A 19,551-nucleotide genomic window follows, 5' to 3' on the forward strand; every position below is an offset into this window, starting at 1 on the left:
AATAGCTGTGCTAACCGAACGCAAGGTGGCGCTAATATCGGCACGGGTAGATTTAAACGATTCGTTAATTAAGCGATGAATGTTGTTTAGCGAAAACAATATCTATGAAAATCTTTATAATTAATGGTACTCTCTTAGTACAGTTTTACATAAAATAAATAAGTATTATTTATTCACATTATTGATGCCATCGACTAACTTAACCTAACCTTCCTCGGAGTCACTGATCACCTCTGTTTTTACGCCTTCGTCGTCGATCACTGGCTGCAGCGCAGGGCGGCTAGATATTTCCTTCGGTTGATCTGCCAGCCCGTGCAGGGACGGTACATGACGAGCGTTAGATATCTGGATGTGCATCTTCTCGCTTGCCTTCTCATCAGCTGACTGATGTAGCTCAGCCGATGCCTCCACCAGGAGTGCGTTGAGCTCTCCGAGGGCATCCAGCAGTGAGTTGGCGACGGACTTTTCATTACCGAACCGTTCCTTTTCGGTCATCAGACGGGTTTTGCTGATACTCAGATTTTCACGCTGCAAGCCTACCAGCTGCCCTAGGAGCGCCTTAAAGCCGCCGAGTTTTGGAGGTCCACCTGCCGACGGTAGTGGTCTTGCGGTCGGTACGAGTTTCCCGATCGGTGTCGCTCCTATCACGGGTTTTGGGACTAGCTGCCGTGGCTGTATGGAAAGTGATCCCGGAAGTCCGGTTACTTTCTGCAAAGGAACCCCGGTGGAAGTGGTGTAGATTTGTTTCGTTTGCGGATTGATGAGCTGCTGCTTCGGTGCGGAACCGTCCTTCGGAAGTGTGTTGACCAGGAGCAGTTTCATCGGAGTCCCTGGTGTCCCGGGCGAGCTCCCCGTGGTCGACACGGTGGTGGCGCTGCTGACGGAAACAACGGGTTGCAAAGAGGTCGTCGGTTTGGTGGTGCTCGCAATCGAAACAGTCGGTTTGGTGTAGAGCTGAATCGGTTGCTTAAAGCCAAGATTGGAGGCTTGCGGCTTGAGTAGAAAGTTCGTGGGAACCAACGATATCTTGCTTGAAGGTGTAGTGGTCACCGCACTGGATCCTCCGGCCAGCGTGGTTATTCCCGTGGTGTTGGCAGTTGTAGATACTCCACTGCCTACGCTTGCCACCGACGTGAACTTCAGGTAGGACCCAGCGGGATAGTTCATGATCTTGATCGCTCGGGAAACGGGCGGTGCCGTAGTGGTAGTGACACTAGTAACGACAGTCGGTTGATTCTTGCTCACATTACCACTTGTTGAAGGGCCTCCGGTAGCGGGATGAGTTTTGCTCGGTTTGTGAACTCTCTTCGTACGTCGTCTTAGCCGGGTTGAACGATCGCTGCAATTAAAGCAAAACTCACATTTAGAACGAATCAGTCATAAACCACCTGTCGAAACATCCCAAACATCACAAACCCGAAGTTGCACGTGGCAACCGAAGCACGTGGTCGTTTGCGCCGACTCGCATATTCCACTGAAACGTGCGGGGTTGAAAAATGCATTTTCCCTCAGCTTGCCGGCAAAAACGTGTTCCTTCCTATTCTAAACGCAGTTAGGGGAAAATGCATCGGTCCCTTGCGTACGCGATACAATCGTATGCGCATGCGCCGTATCGAAAAGGGAACATGACGCTTTGCAATCTCGATGCTTCTTCCATCACAGTCGGCTTTGTCTCTTTAAACATGGAAAATTGAACCTCTGATGTGTTTCATTACAATGAAAAGTTTATGTTGTTTTTAAGGCACACATGTGCTGGCCTAATAAAACGTTGTAAGCTAGATAAGATATAAAATAACCTTTCATGAAAAAGGATCATGACTTCCATGCTTAAACTTGGATGACGTTTTCATTTAAGATTTGCATCTTAAGCAAACAGAACTACAGTTACTCCCGAACGTTACGGTTCAGCTTCAATTACAACGTTTAACCACAAATATGTAGGCCACCGTAGCTGGACTTTTCCAAAAACAACTTGTAGAAGAACATAAAACCGTAAGCAGTAAGCAGTGTAGAAGAACATAAAACCGTAAGCTTAAATAACCGTAAGCGAGATTTTTTCTTGATATTTTGCCTAAGCTAGACATAATCTTATAAAATATCATATTGGAAAATTACAAAAGTCTTCGTGTCTTCATAAAAATGTATTAGTTAATGTAGCAACTAGTCAAGTAGTCACTGGTACTTTCATATGCACATTAATGCAAAATGCCCTTGTAATTTACGAGTAATTGCTGTAAGGTCACGAAGACTTCTTGTGACTTCCAAGTATAATTTTGGTTTTGTTAATGTCACAAAATCCAGAAAACTACAATAAAAATCTTGTATGAAATCAGGGATAAAACATGAAAATTGACAGTGTAACTTCACTTTTGTGAGTAACTGTGAATACAAATAAGAGTTTCGACCTCTTTTCCGCTTTGACTTCCCCAAAATTCGCCAACATTTTACGTACCTTTCGTCAGCCTCATCCATGCCGGAACTTTCGTCATCCGTTTCGCTGCCACCGTCGTGCTCAAAGTCCGGATCGTTCGGATCGTCGGCGTCCTCCTCCGTCGGTTCGTCCTTCGGGATGAGCAGATTCGGTTCCTTCAGCTCGACCTGCTCCGCGTTCTTCAGCAACTCCTCCGGCCGCAGATCCTTATCGTCGTCGCTCACCAGCTCCAGCTTCACCTCGATCTGGTCGTCCGGGTCCTCGGACAGATCCCCCGGCCCGGCCGAACCGGCCGAATGGCGCCTACTGCGGCGCGTCACCAACCCACCGGAAGTGCTCGGTTCAACCGACTTCCGCGCACCGGCCGCGTTCGCCCCGCCGAACACGGGCCGCGTCAGAATCTCGTCCATCGCCTTGTAGTGCTTCCAGGACGGCTCGTTAATCGTGCCCTGCTCCAGATCCTTCTTGATGCGGTTGTAGAAGCACTTCAGGTTCTTGATCCGCGTGTTGATTTCCTCCGTCGACCGATTGTACCCGTACTCGCGCATCTTCTCCGCCAGCTTCGCTATGACCGGGTGCTTCTTGTGCGTGGTAATGAGCGTCCGCTGGACCTTCGGATCGCCCCACAGCGAAATGAGCAGCTTCGTCTCGTCGCACTCAAAGTTGGGGTTGCGGAAGTGCGTCTTCTTCAGCCCCCCGACCGACCCTATCAGCACCTTGTTCGTCGACACCCACATCTTCTGCCACTGTTGCCGCTGCTGGGAGGGATGGTGTGGCTTCTTCCTTTGGCCGTTCCTTTGCGCCAACAGGGTGTTTCGCAAACGCAAACGAATCGCGGTGGCTCGCGGTGGAGGCATTCAACTAACACAGATTCACCGTGACCGTGTTCCGGTTTCCCGCGTTACTGCTAGGCGAAAGGAGCGCAAGTTTGGAACTTCCTATCCTACACTCGATTCATCCTTATTTTCACTCACTTTTTGCTAAACTTTTAGCTCCTAGTTGGCGGTGTGGAAAATAACACAAACGCGAGTGACAACTGCGGAAAAATCGATATCGGCGAGTCTGTGCAATCCGTGCGTGTCCTGTTCGCGTTTACCACCCAAACCCTTGGTGCGTGTCGTTCTTTCCCGCAAGAGATCGACTTCCGGCAACGAGAGTATCACACAGGGAACACAAAAGATAGAAAGAGCGTAAATGAGCAGACTGGAGGGAGGAAAATTCGCCGAACGAAAACTCGCACGCTTTAAGGCGATGCGTCCAGCGTGGTTTACGTACTGCGACTGCCAAACGAGCCCAGCGAGCTCCGTGAAAAACGCCCTTGTGCCCATGCGTGTTCCACGGGACGTGTCGTTTTTCCTCCCGCAGAAACCGAGGGTGGCTCGACACCACCCCTTCTTGGGTTAGGGTTGTGTGCTTCGAGCTGGTAAACTCGGTGCGCAAGCCACGCATGCGTCGGCTACCCTCGCTAGCGTCCACGAGCGTCAGGTTGGACGGCACTTGTGCACATCCCGGTGGTGCACTGGGAGGTCGAGTTTTTCTGCCGCTCCGCTTTTCCTACCCTCACCCCATGGCACCAAGTTCCAGATGTTGCGTCACTCCAGGGGCGCGAGCCCACGAAACGCGGACAGGCGCACTGGCGCCGGGCTACGGCGATTGTGTTTGCGTGCTTGCGCGTGTATGTTATTGTCCCATATACCACAAGGAAGGTGAGTGAAAGGGATCGCTTGAGCCCAAAAAAGGACATTCGGATATGATGGTGTAAATGCAAGAGGGAAAATTTAGCTTCCTTTCTTGCTGGAGTGGTTTTTATCTCGCTGAAATACCGAAAAGTTTTAGAACCTACCTGATACAACTTAGAAGCCCCTTTCGACCGCTTAAGCTAACTCGATTGTTTTTCCCTCTACCAGCTCATGTTTTAAATGTTCTTTAATCGCATAGCCATGACAACCGTGCTTCAAACGATTGTACTTTTATCGATTTTGTTGTCTGTTCTGCGTTACCATGGCGGGGTAGGACTTACGTAAGAAAAAACTTAATTAACACTTTGCAATAGCGTTGAAAATGATGTAAAATAGGGAAAAAAACGTTTGGAAATCATTTATATAAGGATCGTTGGTTTTTAATCGCTTGATGGTAATACATTTTTTGGGCAGGTGTAACATTTTAAAATAACCTAAATAAATTTCTCAAACGAAGTCCTTAGCGTATCCTTAATGTTCCCAACAATGCGAATGGTAGAGAAGCAATCAAAGAGGAGAATCCTTTCGATCTGGTAAAAATTCCCTTTACTTTGTGCTGCCCTCTAGTGCCCAACTTGTGGAACTTGTAAGCACAACACAATCTGACAGCGTGCTTCATCAAAACAAACAAATTACTCCGGGATTGTTTATCGCTTTCAGTTTCTTTGCATCGAAAAATACATTAAAAATGGTCGAGGAAACGGTACCGGTGGCAAAAACAAAGGTTAGTACACACCTGGGAACACCGTGCGAGCACGAAGAATGTGTAGTAATATGGTTCCTTTCAATAATCGTCAGACTAAAATGGCACGACCGAAACCGGTGTACATGTGGACCGTAGCCGATACGCTGAAATGGTTGCGGCGGCACTGCAACGAACGGTGCGCCCAGTATCAGGATGTTTTCCAACGGGTAAGTTGCACTTCAGCTCGTCGTTTGGTGGTGGTTTCGCGTTGATTACATCGGGCAAATTTGCAGCATGAAATAACGGGACGCGCGCTGCTGCGGATAACGGATGATTCACTCTACCGGATGGGCATCCGAGATGAGAAGGACCGCGACGACATTCTGCGGGAGATTATCAAGCAGCGGCTAAAGACGGACATTATGGAGATACGTGATATGGAACTGATGAACAACGTGTACGAAAATTGTTACTAAAAATAGGTTCGCCGGAAACACATCTCCGCCACAGAGGGTTGTCAATCACTGGGCAGTGTCCCCGCGCGATAGTTTATTGGTGTCTTTACAAGCTTGGAATTCTTTTGAGGAATGGTTTTGTATAATGCTTAACACTTACACCATCATGGAGTGTGAATTTTTTATCTATAAAATTTAAAGAAGGAAAATTCCTCTTAACTAACAAAAGAATTAAATTGAAATAAATATGTTGTGTACAAATAAGCAATGTTTTAAGGAACCGGATACAACTCTACAGCTCCTATATGGCAAATGTACGAGAAATAATTCGTCGTTGACACTCCTTCTAACGTTCATCATTATCGCTAATCACTTCCGTTTTCAATGCCTCGTCCGGTGTGGATATCCTTAGTGGTGGGACTTGGGAATGCTGTGTCGAGTTGCGTGTCATCATGCGACGCTTCTTTGGTAACGGAATGTCCGACGATGGCGAGTTCTGCGACGAGTCAACGGTTTGATTTGTCGAAGGCACCGGCGAGGAGGATGATTCCGGCTCCTTTGGTGGTGACTTATCGGACTTATCTTTCTCCACCGTGTCGCTTTCCGAAGAATGTCGTTTTTTACTTGCCGGTACTGTTTCCAGCGGATCGGACGCTGGTATCGGAGAAGAGGACGCGCTTCCGTTGCTCTCAATAGGAGTGGTATCTTTAGCGGCCATGGATGAATGGTCGTCCTCTGGTTTGTGGTTGTCTTCCTCGGGCTTTTTCATGAGAGCTTGCGGTTCCGCGGGTGGCGCGGGATCATTTTTTGGCTTCAGATCCTTCCGCTGGTGCTGCAGCATGCCGGAGAAGAACGAACTCATATTGCGCACCATGCTGACGAACGATCCACCGAACTGCTTCTCAAACTCGAGCCGTTCCTTCTCCAGCGCCAGCCGCTCCTGATTGATGGTCAAATTTTCCCGCTGGATTGTGACGAGCTGCGTCAGTAGTGATTTGAACCCAGCCGACTGTCCCGTTTTACGAGTGCCGCTTGCGTTAGCCGCGTCCTTTGACGGGTCCGCCACCTTCGCATGAACATTCACCGCCGGAATGCTAACAATGGAAGATTTGCCAGGGAGTGCAAGTGGGATTTTAGCCGCATGATAGTTCGGTGCCGGTAACAGCTGCGGCATTGTTGGTACCTCCGAGGCTGGTGTAAGGATTTGCTTCGTGGTTCCATCCTTTGCAACCGTGTTGACAAGCAGCAGCTTCATTGGAGTGACACCGGTTGAGCCGGGTGTAGCAGTGACGACCCCGGTTTGTCCAGGCTTGCCGGCTGTTGTAACCTTCGTGACTCCGACCGTACCCATCATGGAGGTTGGTGCAAGGCTCACCGTCGGCTGGGTGTAAATCTGTATCGGAGTGGCCAGGTTCGTCGAGACGGTCGGTTGTTTCATCAGAAGGTTTGTCGGCACGACCGAGATCTTTCCGGCGGTCGGAGCGGCCGTGGTCGATGAGGCGGATGAGGTAGCCGTGATGGTCGTCCCGTTAGCGGAACTGATCTTTTCAATTACCAAACCGCACGAGTTGGCCGGCTTCGATGTTGTGGCAGCCGACGATATAGTGTAGGTTGGTTTAGCCGAAGATCCATGTGCTCCTTTCGATTGTGCTTTAAGCAACAGTTCATCTAGTCCATCATTAAACTCACTGAAAGAATTTGATAGCAGAGATTAAAGATAGGAAGTGTTTTTGTAAACGAAAGGTAAACATTATGTTAGAGTAGGCAACCCCTGCATCGTGGTGGGAAGTGTCACTTTGACACTCGAATGTCAGAAGTCCCTTTTCTCGTGTATCCTTTTTTAGTATTCAATAAAGTTGTGCGCTTGCTACGGAAAGGTCCACGTGTTTCCAAGTTGTAGGGTGCGTGAGGGTATTTTGGCCCACGTATGTAATTTTGGCCCACTTAGAAAGAAGATCAATTATTTCAATGATTTCAAATAAAAATGCCTCCTAACATTTTTTTTAGTGTTGAGGTCAATTTATTCTTGTTAAATACCAAATTTGGAGGCGATTGCATCAACATTTGTGGAGAAAATCGCTTAAAACTACGAAGCTGTCTCTTTTTCAAAAAACCATGTCGTAGGCGGATAGTTCGCCCACCTTGAGATATAAGCAACCACTGCGTAAAAAATTCTGAAGTAATGTTTTTCTAAAGCTTTGAGTGTTTTTAGGAATTATCAAAACGTTACTTGAATTTTTAGAGCACGAGAAATAATTTTAATTTCGATGCAAAAGTGGGCCAAAATAGATGCAAGGAAATCTGGTTTCGATTGGAACGAAATTTGTATGCATTTTGACACTGACAGCTGGTTGTCAGAAATTGTCTAAACGAAAATCCGGTGATCTTGGAAAATAGTGGAAATTAAAATATCGAATTAAACATTTTATCTTACTTATTTAACAAAAGTAAGAGTTAATAGCACAATCTAAATTATTATAAAGATGATTAAAACCATAAAACACATAAAAAAGGCATTTTTCAGGTGGGCCAAAACTGGTACACAGGTGGGCCAAAATAGAAGCAAAGCGGGCCAAAATAGCGACAAAAAGTGTGTTCAGAAATTGATAATTTTTCAGTGAAAACATAAAATAAACTAAAAAATATGAATTTTAATGCATGCTTAGATAGCTACTCTACATTATCATACCCAGTTTGTCATGATATGATCGGTACAATTAATGCAACGATTTATTTTGTGGTGACCCTTCCCTAAGTGGGCCAAAATGGGTACTTTTACCCTATATTCCGATTTACATCCGATTACCTTTTTAGGTTATGGGCCCAGGACACTTAGCATTGCTTATCAACACACTGCTTTAATCTTGTCCGAGCGATGGAGGATAAATCGGAAAAATTGTTTCTGCCTCTCTTTGACGGCAACAACTACTCCGCCTGGAAGTTCCGGATGACGATCCTGCTGGAGGAGCACGAACTTTTAGAATGTGTTTGCAACAACGCCAGCGAGATGGACGAGCTCAAGGAAAAGGCAGGAGACACGGCCGAAGTCAAGAGGAGGAAGGAGCTGGAACGGGAGAAGCGGGCAAAGATGGACAGAAAATGCAAGTCGCTGCTGGTGTCGCGGATTCATGACTCTCAGCTGGAATACATCCAAGATAAAAAGTCGCCGAAGGATGTGTGGGATGCGTTGCAAAAGGTTTTCGAACGTAAGAGCATCGCGAGTAGAATGCACCTTAAGCGGAAAATGCTCTCCCTGCGGTTCGATGGTGGAAGCCTTCAGCAACATTTCTTGGTGTTTGACAAGCTTGTGCGTGAATATCGAGCGACCGGTGCGGAATTGGATGAGCTTGACATTGTATGCCATCTTCTGTTGACGCTGGATTCGTCGTATTCAGCCGTAGTAACGGCGATCGAAACGATGCCGGAGGAGCAACTTTCCTTGGAATTCGTCAAATGCCGGTTGCTTGACGAGGAAACGAAGCGGAAAGGTGCAGTTTTGAGTGAGACGAGGAATGAAGCTGCTTTTTCTGGCTCTAGGTCGCGTTGGCAGCAGAAAGATAAGGTTAAGTGTTTTGGCTGCAAAATGGTGGGGCATAAAGTGTCGGAATGCCCGAACAAAAGAAAAGGAAACACTAATGCATCGAAAGCGCATGTAAGTGATGCGAGTGTGAGTTTTGTCGGAGTGAATGCAGAACAGGACAAAATGGAGTGGTATATAGATTCGGGCTGTTCTGATCACTTGGTGAACGATAAAACGTTTTTCGACGAAATGTGGCGGTTAGATGAACCTATAGAAATTGCAATAGCAAAGGATGGCGTGACAATTTGTGCGGAATACGCGGGCAACGTTAAAGTTTTGCGAGTCGTAAGTGGTAAGAAAATTGAATGCGTGGTACGTAATGTTTTATATGTACCGGATTTGCGTTGTAATCTTTTTTCGGTTATTCGTGTCGATGCTGCTGGAATGACAGTGGTGTACGAAAAAGGCAAAGTACAAATTCGTCGCGGTGCCGAAGTTGTCGCGTGTGGTTCACGGGTCGGAAAGCTGTATAAGCTTGATTTTTGCTGTGTACGGCGCGGAGAAAATTCTATGTTGACGTCGGGTCGAGTGTCAAAAGAACTTGAATTGTGGCATAAGCGGCTCGGACATTTGAACGTGCGCAGTATAAAGCAATTAATTGTCGATGAAATGGTTTCCGGACTGAAAGTGAAATGTTCAGATAAGAGTGTGGTAGTTTGCGAATCTTGTTTGGTCGGTAAACAAACACGGAATCCGTTTCCGTCGCGTAAAGAGAAACGATCGTCGCGCGTGTTAGAACTCATACATTCGGATGTATGCGGTCCGATTACCTCGATCGGTGTGAATGGCGCTAAATACTTCGTGTCTTTTGTGGATGATTGGAGCCATTTCTGTATGGTTTTCCTGATTCAGTCCAAGAATGAGGTATTTGATCGTTTCCGCGAATATGAGGCTATTGTTACGGCGAAGTTTGGACAACGGATCAGTCGCTTGCGCTGTGACAATGGCGGTGAATACCGAAGCAAGCAGTTCGACCAGTACCTAAAGCAGAAGGGTGTCGTGGTGGAATGGACGGTTCCGCATACGCCTCAGCAGAATGGGGTAAGCGAGAGGATGAACCGTACCTTAATAGACAAGGCCAGGACCATGCTGCAGGATTCCGGAATTGACAAGCGGTTTTGGGGGCAAGCTGTTCAGACAGCTGCATATCTCCTCAATCGTAGCCCTACGAACGCGATTGAAGGCAAGAAGACTCCATACGAACGTTGGGAAGGCAAGAAACCCGATTTGGCAAAGCTTCGTATTTTTGGATGTGGTGTTTACGTTCACATTCCGAAGGAACAACGTGGTAAGCTTGATGCCAAAGCATGGAAAGGGGTTTTAGTCGGCTACTCTGTGAATGGCTATCGAGTATGGAATCCGAAGCAGAGGGAAATAGTCCATGCACGCGATGTGGTGTTCCTGGAAGGATGTCATACTAGTACAGAAGGAGTTGAAGATGTGTCTCCGGATGATTTCTTCTCAACGACTGTAGCTGACGATGGTTCGGCGCATGAATCAGCTGATGCTGAGTTGGAAGACGAGGTGAGAGACACGGATCTTGACAACGAATCTGGTGAATATGAAACTGCTCCTAGCTTGAGTTCCGATGTGGGAATTGAAGCGATTGCTGATGATGAAACGTCGAAGCGGCAGCGTAAGCCTCCTGAGTGGCATAAGGATTATGCAATGGGATATGCAGCGTTTGCGTTAAATGCCACGAGTTATGTGGAAAATCTTCCAACCTCACTGGGTGAAGCTCGTCAGCGTGATGATTGGAGTGAATGGAAGGTTGCGGTAGACGAAGAAATGCAATCTTTATCCCGAAACAAGACCTGGGAGTTGGTAAAGCTACCGGAGGGTAGAACACCTATTACCTGTAAGTGGGTGTTTGCAGTGAAGCGCGGCATGGACGGTCAGCCTTGCCGTTATAAAGCCCGCTTGGTGGCTAGAGGATTTAGTCAGCGCTATGGTTTTGACTATAACGAAACTTATTCTCCAGTTGCTAGATTGGACACTCTCAGAACGGTCTTAGCATACGCGAATGAAAAGAAAATGATCGTGCATCAAATGGATGTGCGCACCGCATTTTTGAATGGCACGATAACGGAGGAGATTTTCATGACGCAGCCTGAAGGGTTCCAGAGCGATGGAAATCTTGTGTGCCGTTTGCGGAAGTCTCTGTACGGCCTGAAGCAGGCGTCAAAGGCATGGAACGATCGGTTTGATAGCTTCATTCATGATCGTCTGGGTTTTCAGCGAAGCCTAACTGATCAGTGCCTGTATACACGATCAACGAAGAATGATAAAGCAATTATCGTGCTATACGTAGATGATCTTGTGATCGTAGGATCGACGTTAGAGGCTGTAGAGCGTGTGAAAGAATGCCTTTCGAACGAATTTGAGATGAAAGACATAGGCGAAATTAAGTGTTTTCTTGGAATGAATATCAGCTACGACATGGAACAAGGCGTGATGCAGATTCATCAGCGAAATTATCTCCAGGATGTTTTGCGGCGATTCAAAATGGAGACGTGCAAACCTTGTTCGACACCAATCGAGAATCGGCTGAAACTGTTAAGAGGCACAGAGGAAAACCGTACGGTGCAACCATATCGCGAATTGGTGGGTTGTTTGATGTACGCAGCTCAAACAACAAGACCTGATCTGGCAGCAGCAGTGAACTTATTCAGCCAGTATCAGAGTTGTCCAACGGATGAGCATTGGACACATCTGAAGAGAATCCTTCGCTACATACAAGGTTCTCTAGATGTGGGCCTTGTTTACCGCAGAGGTAAAGGAACAGCGCTAGAGGTGTACTCGGATGCGGACTGGGCTGGTGACCCCAACGATAGACGGTCGGTAAGCGGAAGCGTTTTCAAAACGTTTGGGTCTACTGTGGCATGGATCACTCGGAAGCAGCAGAGTGTGGCGCTATCTTCGACGGAAGCTGAACTGACGGCTTTGTGTGTTGCGGTTTGCCATGGTGTTTGGATGTCGCGACTACTTTGTGACCTTGGGTGCAAGGTGAATTATCCGGTGACTTATTTCGAGGATAATCAGTCAACAATCAGCATCGTGGAAGACTCCAAGGGTCTTGGAAGGCTAAAACATGTTGACGTGAAGCTGTTCTTTCTGAAGGACTTGGTTAGAGACAAACGGATTGTCCTTGAATACATCCCTACAGCGGAGCAACAGGCGGACATGTTGACGAAAGGGTTGCCGACTTCTGAGTTTCGGCGAAACTGTTCAGCCATAGGTTTGGCAAAGTGCAGCGGTTGAGTGGGGGTGTTAGAGTAGGCAACCCCTGCATCGTGGTGGGAAGTGTCACTTTGACACTCGAATGTCAGAAGTCCCTTTTCTCGTGTATCCTTTTTTAGTATTCAATAAAGTTGTGCGCTTGCTACGGAAAGGTCCACGTGTTTCCAAGTTGTATATTCCGATTTACATCCGATTACCTTTTTACATTATGAAATGAAAGAGAATTCTTACTTTTCTACATCAAAATCACTGCCCTCGTCGTCATCCTCCTCATCATCATCATCGTCATCGTCGTCGTCATCATCCTCATCATCGGTTTGCTTTCCATTCTTTCCGTTTGAAGCTCCGGCATGGCGACCGTTAGCGTTCGTCTTTCTATTGGGCTTGCCAGACGTCCCACCGCCACTTCCGGCAATGTTGTCCTCCGGAAACTTGGCATCGATCGTGAGCAAATCTTCCGCCCGGATCTCGGTCGCTTCGTCGTCGTCGTCGCTCATCACTTCCAGCTTCACCGGAAACTGATCGAGTGGCATATCCTCATCTTCATCCTCTCCCTCGTCGCTCGTCATCGCTTTCCGTACCCTCGTGCCACCCGTTCGTTGATCCTGCCCATGCTGCTGCTGTTGCTGTCCCTGACTCTTCTGCTGTTGGATCAGGTGCACCCGGTGCGCATTGCCAAACACCGGCCGGCTGATGATTTCGTCCATTTCGGCGTAGTGGCGCCAGGTCGTCTGGTTGATGATACCGGCCGCCATGTCCTTCTTGATGCGGTTGTAGAAGCACTTCAGGTTCTTGATGCGCGTGTTGATTTCCTCCGTCGACCGGCTGTAGCCCTGCTCTCGCATCTTCCGCGCCAGCTCCGCGATGACCGGGTGCTTCTTGTGCGTGGTAATGAGCGTCTTCTGCACCTGCGGGTCGCCCCACAGCGAAATCAGCAGCTTCGTTTCGTCGTAGTCAAAGTTCGGATTGCGGCTGTTCGTTCGCCGGCCGCACAGGCTGCTGTTCAGTATCTTGTTCGTTGAGATCCAGGTTTCGCGCGAATTACCAGAATCGGTTCCTTCGCTCGGGGTGCGCTGCTTTGGGGCGATCCGGCAGGACCGTGCGCCTCCCTGGACCGGTGAGGCCGATGTAGTCGTCATGGTTACTGATTCACAAAAAGTTCACTTTGATTTTAACTGATTCACACTCGCCGCGAACAATATCGCAGGGGGCTATGTGATTACGTCAGACTATTGTTTCCGTGTCAACGTTCCACACCACGGACGCATACAGTTTAACTGATAGATTTTACGTGCGCCTTTTAATGTTGTGTGTATCTTTGATTCTGTGTGTAGTGCTTCGGGTATCAGTTGCGCATTCAGGCAAATCACTTTCATCACTCACAGGTTCACGGTATAAAAAAGATCCTCCTCACTTCACAGTGCACTAAGAAAAGGCTCTTCAACTTTAGCGTGATTTTTATGACGCAGCAACGCGACCCACGGTGTGCGTGTATGGGGACACTGGGTTTTTTTATGTTCTGCGCTCCGCTATTAGCACCTTTGGCACTTCATAAACAGGCGAAAGTGAGAGCGCCAGATGAGGATGCCGTCTCACTCCGACCACGCGTTAAGCGCCAGCACCCGAGCCGCTAAGGATGCTTTCAATGGAAACGCCACACTCTGACTGAACCGAACTGGTCCGAATGGTTCAGCTGCACTCCGACGGCCTCGCCAATTCCGCCGGCCTTCCCCCATCCTCACCTTTCAGCAATCCCATCCCATGATGATGGAAGAAAAGCGCATGCGTGCGCATTTCTCCCTCTCTTTCGCTTCCTTTCCACACGACGTGATGAATGGAAGCCTCGGGAGGGAAAACGGGAAAATGTGGTTCATTCGAGGGATTGCGTTTTCCGTTTCGCTCGTACCCGCCGGTTACTTAGCCGATACTCTTCCACCGTCCATGTCCTGGCCGATAGTCGTAGCCGGCTTGGTTTTTCTACTGTACGGTTCAAATGATGGGGCTTACATTTGGTAGAACAAAATTAAAGCACCTATCGAATGTTTCTTTCAATAATGTTGCGCATGGCAGCTCGATGGCTAGGTCAATGCAATTAGTTTCGTTTGGCTTGCTGCACCAAGCTTGGTTGGAGTTTCATTGGAAATGCATTTATAAAACTGAGACATGACACTTTTGTACGTTTAATTGTATTTCTAATCACTTTTAAACCATAAAATGGTTTTATAGTAAACTGCAATGACTGGTTGTTTTTAATCATTTTCGATAACGCACTGGACGATTTTCCAACACACGGAAATGCGTTGAACACATCGTTTGCAGAATGACACGTACGCATTAAATCGACGGTGCATGGAGAACTTCTGACCTTTCCCCTTGCCCGTCGGCTAAGCATAATCGAAGCAGTCTGCTGCCCTGCTGCAGGGTTTCATGTTGGGTTTCTACGGCGCAACCGACGAAGAGGGGTTGCTTAGCTGCTTGTGTGTGTGTTGTGCGTTTGCTACAGATGGAAGATAGGCTCCCGTCACAGACCGCGGAAAAGGACGAAAAGAGACGGTGGGGCAACATGTCAACCGCGCTGGGAGCATGCGGAAAAAAGGCGATCGATAAACGAGTTCAGCGGAGTGAGTGTTGCCCGGCTCTTTGTTTCACATTTGGCAGCTTGGGAGCGGTTTTCCATCCGGCGAACCTAGGCCTGCTGCGGATTGGTATGTGTTTGCGCCGGTTTATTTCTTTTTTCCCCCGAAGGATACTTTCGGCTAAGAGAAGAGAGTCGTCTTAGGTCTGCATCCCGTTATGTAGCGGTCCATTTCCTGCCCCGTGCTTTGAAAAAAACATTAAAAAACTTGTAAAGAACTTCGGGGTGTCATTTTCCATAACTTTCTGTTTTAGTAACAATGCAAAGTTACGTTACGTGCGAAATAAAATGCATGTGCTGGTTTGAATTGCAAAACGTATAAAAAACATGACACAGTTATGGTCTCAAAACCTGAGTCAATATATTACATCCATTATTTAAGGACTGTAGTTATTTTTCAAATCATATCAAACAAATTACACTTTGTTGAAAAAATGTTTCTTCTGTAAAAATCTTGCACTTATTTTTGACATTTTTTCGACATTGATCATAGCTTCAAGTTACTTATCAAACCATATGAGTTCACACTGGAAAACCAATGCCAACTTAAGCTAACTCTTCAAACTCAGCTACTCCGGTGGTTAAGCACGTTCATATACGACCTTGTCCAACCAGATTCCCATCATATTTCCCATTTCCCCCGGATCAAATCCAAGATTTCACAATAAACCGCGGCTTAGCATTCGTCCCATCTGTCCTCGGTTCGAGGCAAATTTCGAAATCATGCTCTCTAGCCTACTGCGTCGTTGGCAAAAATCAGGTTTATGGCTTCTGCGTTTCTACGACTCGATCGATTTGGGTTGAGCATGCAGGGCCCTGCTTAGCCCGGCTCACTTCCGGCCCGAGTGGTACGTGCTGAGCGTACGTATGACGAATTCAGCCAAAACCCCGTAGGGCTGGCGTTTCATGGCTTTGTGTTTTCCCCCTTCGGCTTTATATCGTGAACCTTACTTTACTTTACTCCTCGCTGTTGGTAGCAGTGTGTTTGTTTGTTCATGTTATCCAGAAGGATTGTGAATGTCATCGTCGAGTTTTGTATTTTACACCAACTTAATCGTGTTTTTTAACACAACTCATAGTAGGTTTACCTTAAACCGAATGGAAGGCACATTTTATGAATCTCTGTTTAATCATTGCCCCGTTTTTTCATATTCCATATGATCGATAATTTGACATTTTAGTTAGTAGTTGGTAATTCATAGAATGATGAAATATACATCCAAAATCTACCCCTTTGAGGCGGTCAACATGTGCAACCACCCCGGAACCACCCTTCTATGTCGGTTCGGAGAAGGGATTTTCTACATCCCCATGACGCAGCTGATGCGCAGAGTCGGCGTAAGGTGTTGTGCGCATATGTGTCGAGGAAAAATCGATAAACGGAGAAAAGAATGGCAATACTTATGCGTGCAGCACCCAATAATTTGGTCACTTTTCTTGTTTGATAGGTTTGAAAATAGTGGTGGATAAGCTGGCTGGTTGAATTTGCTGTCTATGATCAATAAGCCAATCTGTGGGAAAAGTACTTAATTATTATGAGAGATCTTCCTTTCGAAGCAACCCTTTTACCTGCGCTGAGAATACCAATGTGCCTTAAAAATAAAGGCGAAGTGAAGGCATCGAATTTTACTTTGATGAATGATTTAAAAGGTCTCAGATAAATTTTATTAGTTTTATTAGTTTTACAATTTTTCTAAACTTAACACACAACGACAGATTGACGCGAATATATCGCGGGGGGGTTTAGTTATTGATTAAAAATGTTTAATTATTTCCACAACCCCTAACGGATATCGAAGGGGTCGGAAACACAACTTGGCGGTACATTTTTGCTGTGCATCTTGAAAGCACTATCAAGTGCAAGTGCAGCCAAGGGGAGGTGCGACAGGGACTGAGGTTTTCCGGAGGAAGTATCCGAGCGAGAGAAATGCGTCACTTCAACCTTCTCAGCCAAGGCCTACTCGCGCGCTTCGGCGAACGCGAGAAGCTGAGAGTCGCGCACGCGCTTTCGTCCTTTTTTCCTACTACAGTGCATGTGTGTGAATGTGTGGGAAGGGCACAGGGGTTGAAAGCGACAATACGGCGTTTGCTGCATTTTTTTTATTGCCTACCACACGGCTCATCCTGGCGTGTGCACGTTCGCCTGTGGCTAAGTGTGGTACTTTTATTTTTAAGTTCTCTCGCCTGCTTATCAAAGCACGCGAAATCATGCGAAGCACCGCGTGGGTTTCTCTCTCGTGACTCGCTGTTTGTCCCCCTTTTTTGTCCGTGCGCGAGGTAAGGTTTAAATTGACACTTATGCAGTTATGCTCCAAAACATAGCGAGCGATTTAAACGACAATTTCAACCGTAAAACAATGATAAGCAAATCCTAAGAAAGACTCAGAGTTAATTTGGTACGCAATTGATTTATTACACAAATTCCACGTAGCTCGTTGCAACTGAGACCGCAGAAAAGCGCTGCTTCTTTGTTTTGCGCATGTCCTCCGACTCCGTAGACCCAATTTCATGTTCTGTGGAATGGAAAAAAAGAACATCTTGAACGGGAAAACAATCACATACAGCCGGCCCGGCAGACAATTGTTTTGGTCTACGTGTGTTTGTGGGCAATACGGCACGTGGCGGCAAGGATAGAAGTTTTTTTTTCCGCTTCGAATAAGTTCTGTGCATGTAGCATGAGGTAGGGCAAGGATTGTTTGGCTTAAGATTCGTTTCCTTTCCCTCGTCCGTCTCTTTCTCACTAATTTGGGCTGCCAGCTGGTTGACCTTTTAAATTCTTGATCGAGTGTTTGTGGTTCGATTTCACCAACTAAAAAGTTTGGAAAACAAAACATTCATAAGTTCCGATGTTTCTGTTTGAAGAAACTATTTTTATTATATTACTTTCTTTCGATCCTAAGTTTTTATAGTTTTCTTTCGAAGAAGTTTAATGCTTTACTTCATGCATCTTTTCGCGGCGGAGAAATAGATGTATTGCTTTGGTAAGGATAAAAGAGAATTTTATTCCTTTTCGTGAAGGCAACGCCATCTATGGAGCCACGGTGGATGCGCAAACTAAAGCTTTAAGAGAGTTTTTGAAAAAGCGCTTTCTAGTTTGAAGTTTTTGTAACAGTTGTAGTGGATATTGAATCCTTCTTTTTAAATTCCGATTCACTCCGCTTACAGGAAGATCAGCCTTTGTGTGTATATCGTTCGTACTTTTTATATTGGCTTCGGTTGATAATCAATGACATTTTCTAAACATTTACCATGCTAAAAAAAATGAACGCAGGGTTAGTTAGTTTGTTTTTAATATTGTTTCAAATGTTTATTATATTTAACAGTAATATCGCACTTGCACGAGTGCAGTAAAAATCTGCTGCTGGAGTCTATTAACAAAAAGGCATTTTCTACATTCTTCTTTGTTTGTCCGTTTGTTTTTTAACCGTTCTTCGTGTATAAGAAGTTCGAGTGTTGTGTATCGTGTGTTGAGATGTTGTTGTAGTCGGTGTTGTCTAAAGCAAAGCTTTACACAGGACGTTAGATAGACACTAGTTAAAGGTTGGTTGCCGCTTAGCATATGAGCATATTTAGTTTTGAGTATTTTTTTCTCGCCGGAAAAAACTTATAAGGAGCAAGTATTTTTCTGCTGACTTGCCAGAGTTGATAAGAGTTTGATCGGTTTGCAAAAGAGAGTTGGTTTCCTGATTTTTTGTGTTGGTTTTTCTGAATTGCGGTTCTATAATTATGGCCGGATATAACAACCGCTTATGCTAGCGGGGCGTTTTCAAAGATTTGCTATAACTTCCACTTTTTTTGAGTAGACACAAACCAGTTTTAAATATTCATTTCGATACTTTGGGTTTCCTTTAAAGTTAGAACAGCAAGCAGGAGTGAGAAACAGAGAAAGAAAGTGAGTTTCTTTTGAAGATATTCTTATGCGAATGATTGAGAAGTATTTTGTTTTTGAAAACATCTAATTATAGAGAGTGTTAGTATTTGAACAGTTTCAATTGTTGGGTTTTGCTCGAGCGTTTTTTATCGCATTCGTTGTTATATAGTTTCTTCTTCCATCTTTCCCACCAGTGTTTTACAACTGGAAACATGCACGATAAAGGATGACCCTTTCATTAAGTGTTTAAGTTTAGTGGGATAAACAGTTTGTCCATGTAACAAGTAACAGATGTACGTAGCCGGCACAAAGATAACATCAGGCTCTAACATTCGATTCGATTCGATTGGGAATTTTCAAAGGAGAAAGTTGGGAGGACGAGCTGGGTTTGGAACGCTTTTCAGGGGGTTGGAAGGCATGTTTCTCTCTTATACTTATCAAACATCAACAAGCGGCCTTCTTTAGCCTTTGACTGCACGCGTTTTAAGTAAAGCTATAAGAAGTAAGAGGCAAATAAAATTATTCCTTTTCCAGCTATCGTTTTCTTTAGTTATTCTTTGCTTTGTGGTAATTCATAAACGATCTCATTTTGAAATTTCTAAGTTTTTTTTTGTATCGAAGAGAGTCGTTTTGGCACAGCAAACATTTATTTTCTTTTCTTTGCTTCACTTTCTCCCTGGCGTGTTGGAACAACATCAAACAACAACGACCATTTTGTACCACGATTTTAAATCAAACCGTCGCTTGACGAGGGTTAACTGACACCAGCTAATGTATCGAAGTGGTAACAAAACGCTAAGCTGAGCAAAATGCTACGCCTCAGTGCTCCTTAAACTGACCTAACCGCCACCAATGCCGGCTTTTCGAAACCTTCGATATTTTGTTCACATTTACGCTGCCAACTCAATGTTATCC

The 19,551-nt window shown here is 45.9% G+C and overlaps 3 protein-coding genes across 3 annotated transcripts; 1 reads left to right on the top strand and 2 right to left on the bottom strand.

Moving 5' to 3' along the window:
• Positions 1 to 204: 204 nt before the first annotated feature.
• On the bottom strand, positions 205 to 3,288 carry LOC131285796 (uncharacterized). Its single transcript, XM_058314650.1, has 2 exons — positions 2,453 to 3,288; positions 205 to 1,339 (listed from the first exon to the last, which is right to left on the bottom strand). The coding sequence occupies exons 1-2, from the start codon at positions 3,286 to 3,288 to the stop codon at positions 205 to 207; spliced, it is 1,971 nt and encodes a 656-aa protein (XP_058170633.1).
• A 1,516-nt stretch (positions 3,289 to 4,804) lies between these two features.
• LOC131287476 (protein aveugle) lies at positions 4,805 to 5,528 on the top strand. The gene is made up of 3 exons (XM_058316526.1): positions 4,805 to 4,894; positions 4,969 to 5,082; positions 5,149 to 5,528. Exons 1-3 carry the CDS (start codon positions 4,859 to 4,861, stop codon positions 5,329 to 5,331), a joined length of 333 nt encoding a protein of 110 aa, XP_058172509.1. The 5' UTR covers positions 4,805 to 4,858; the 3' UTR covers positions 5,332 to 5,528.
• Positions 5,496 to 13,269, bottom strand: LOC131285797 (histone-lysine N-methyltransferase SETD1A-like). The gene is made up of 2 exons (XM_058314651.1): positions 12,362 to 13,269; positions 5,496 to 6,998 (listed from the first exon to the last, which is right to left on the bottom strand). Exons 1-2 carry the CDS (start codon positions 13,267 to 13,269, stop codon positions 5,657 to 5,659), a joined length of 2,250 nt encoding a protein of 749 aa, XP_058170634.1. The 3' UTR covers positions 5,496 to 5,656.
• Positions 13,270 to 19,551: the final 6,282 nt, after the last annotated feature.

Source organism: Anopheles ziemanni, chromosome 3, assembly GCF_943734765.1.
Source record: "Anopheles ziemanni chromosome 3, idAnoZiCoDA_A2_x.2, whole genome shotgun sequence".
Taxonomy (NCBI): domain Eukaryota; kingdom Metazoa; phylum Arthropoda; class Insecta; order Diptera; family Culicidae; genus Anopheles; species Anopheles ziemanni.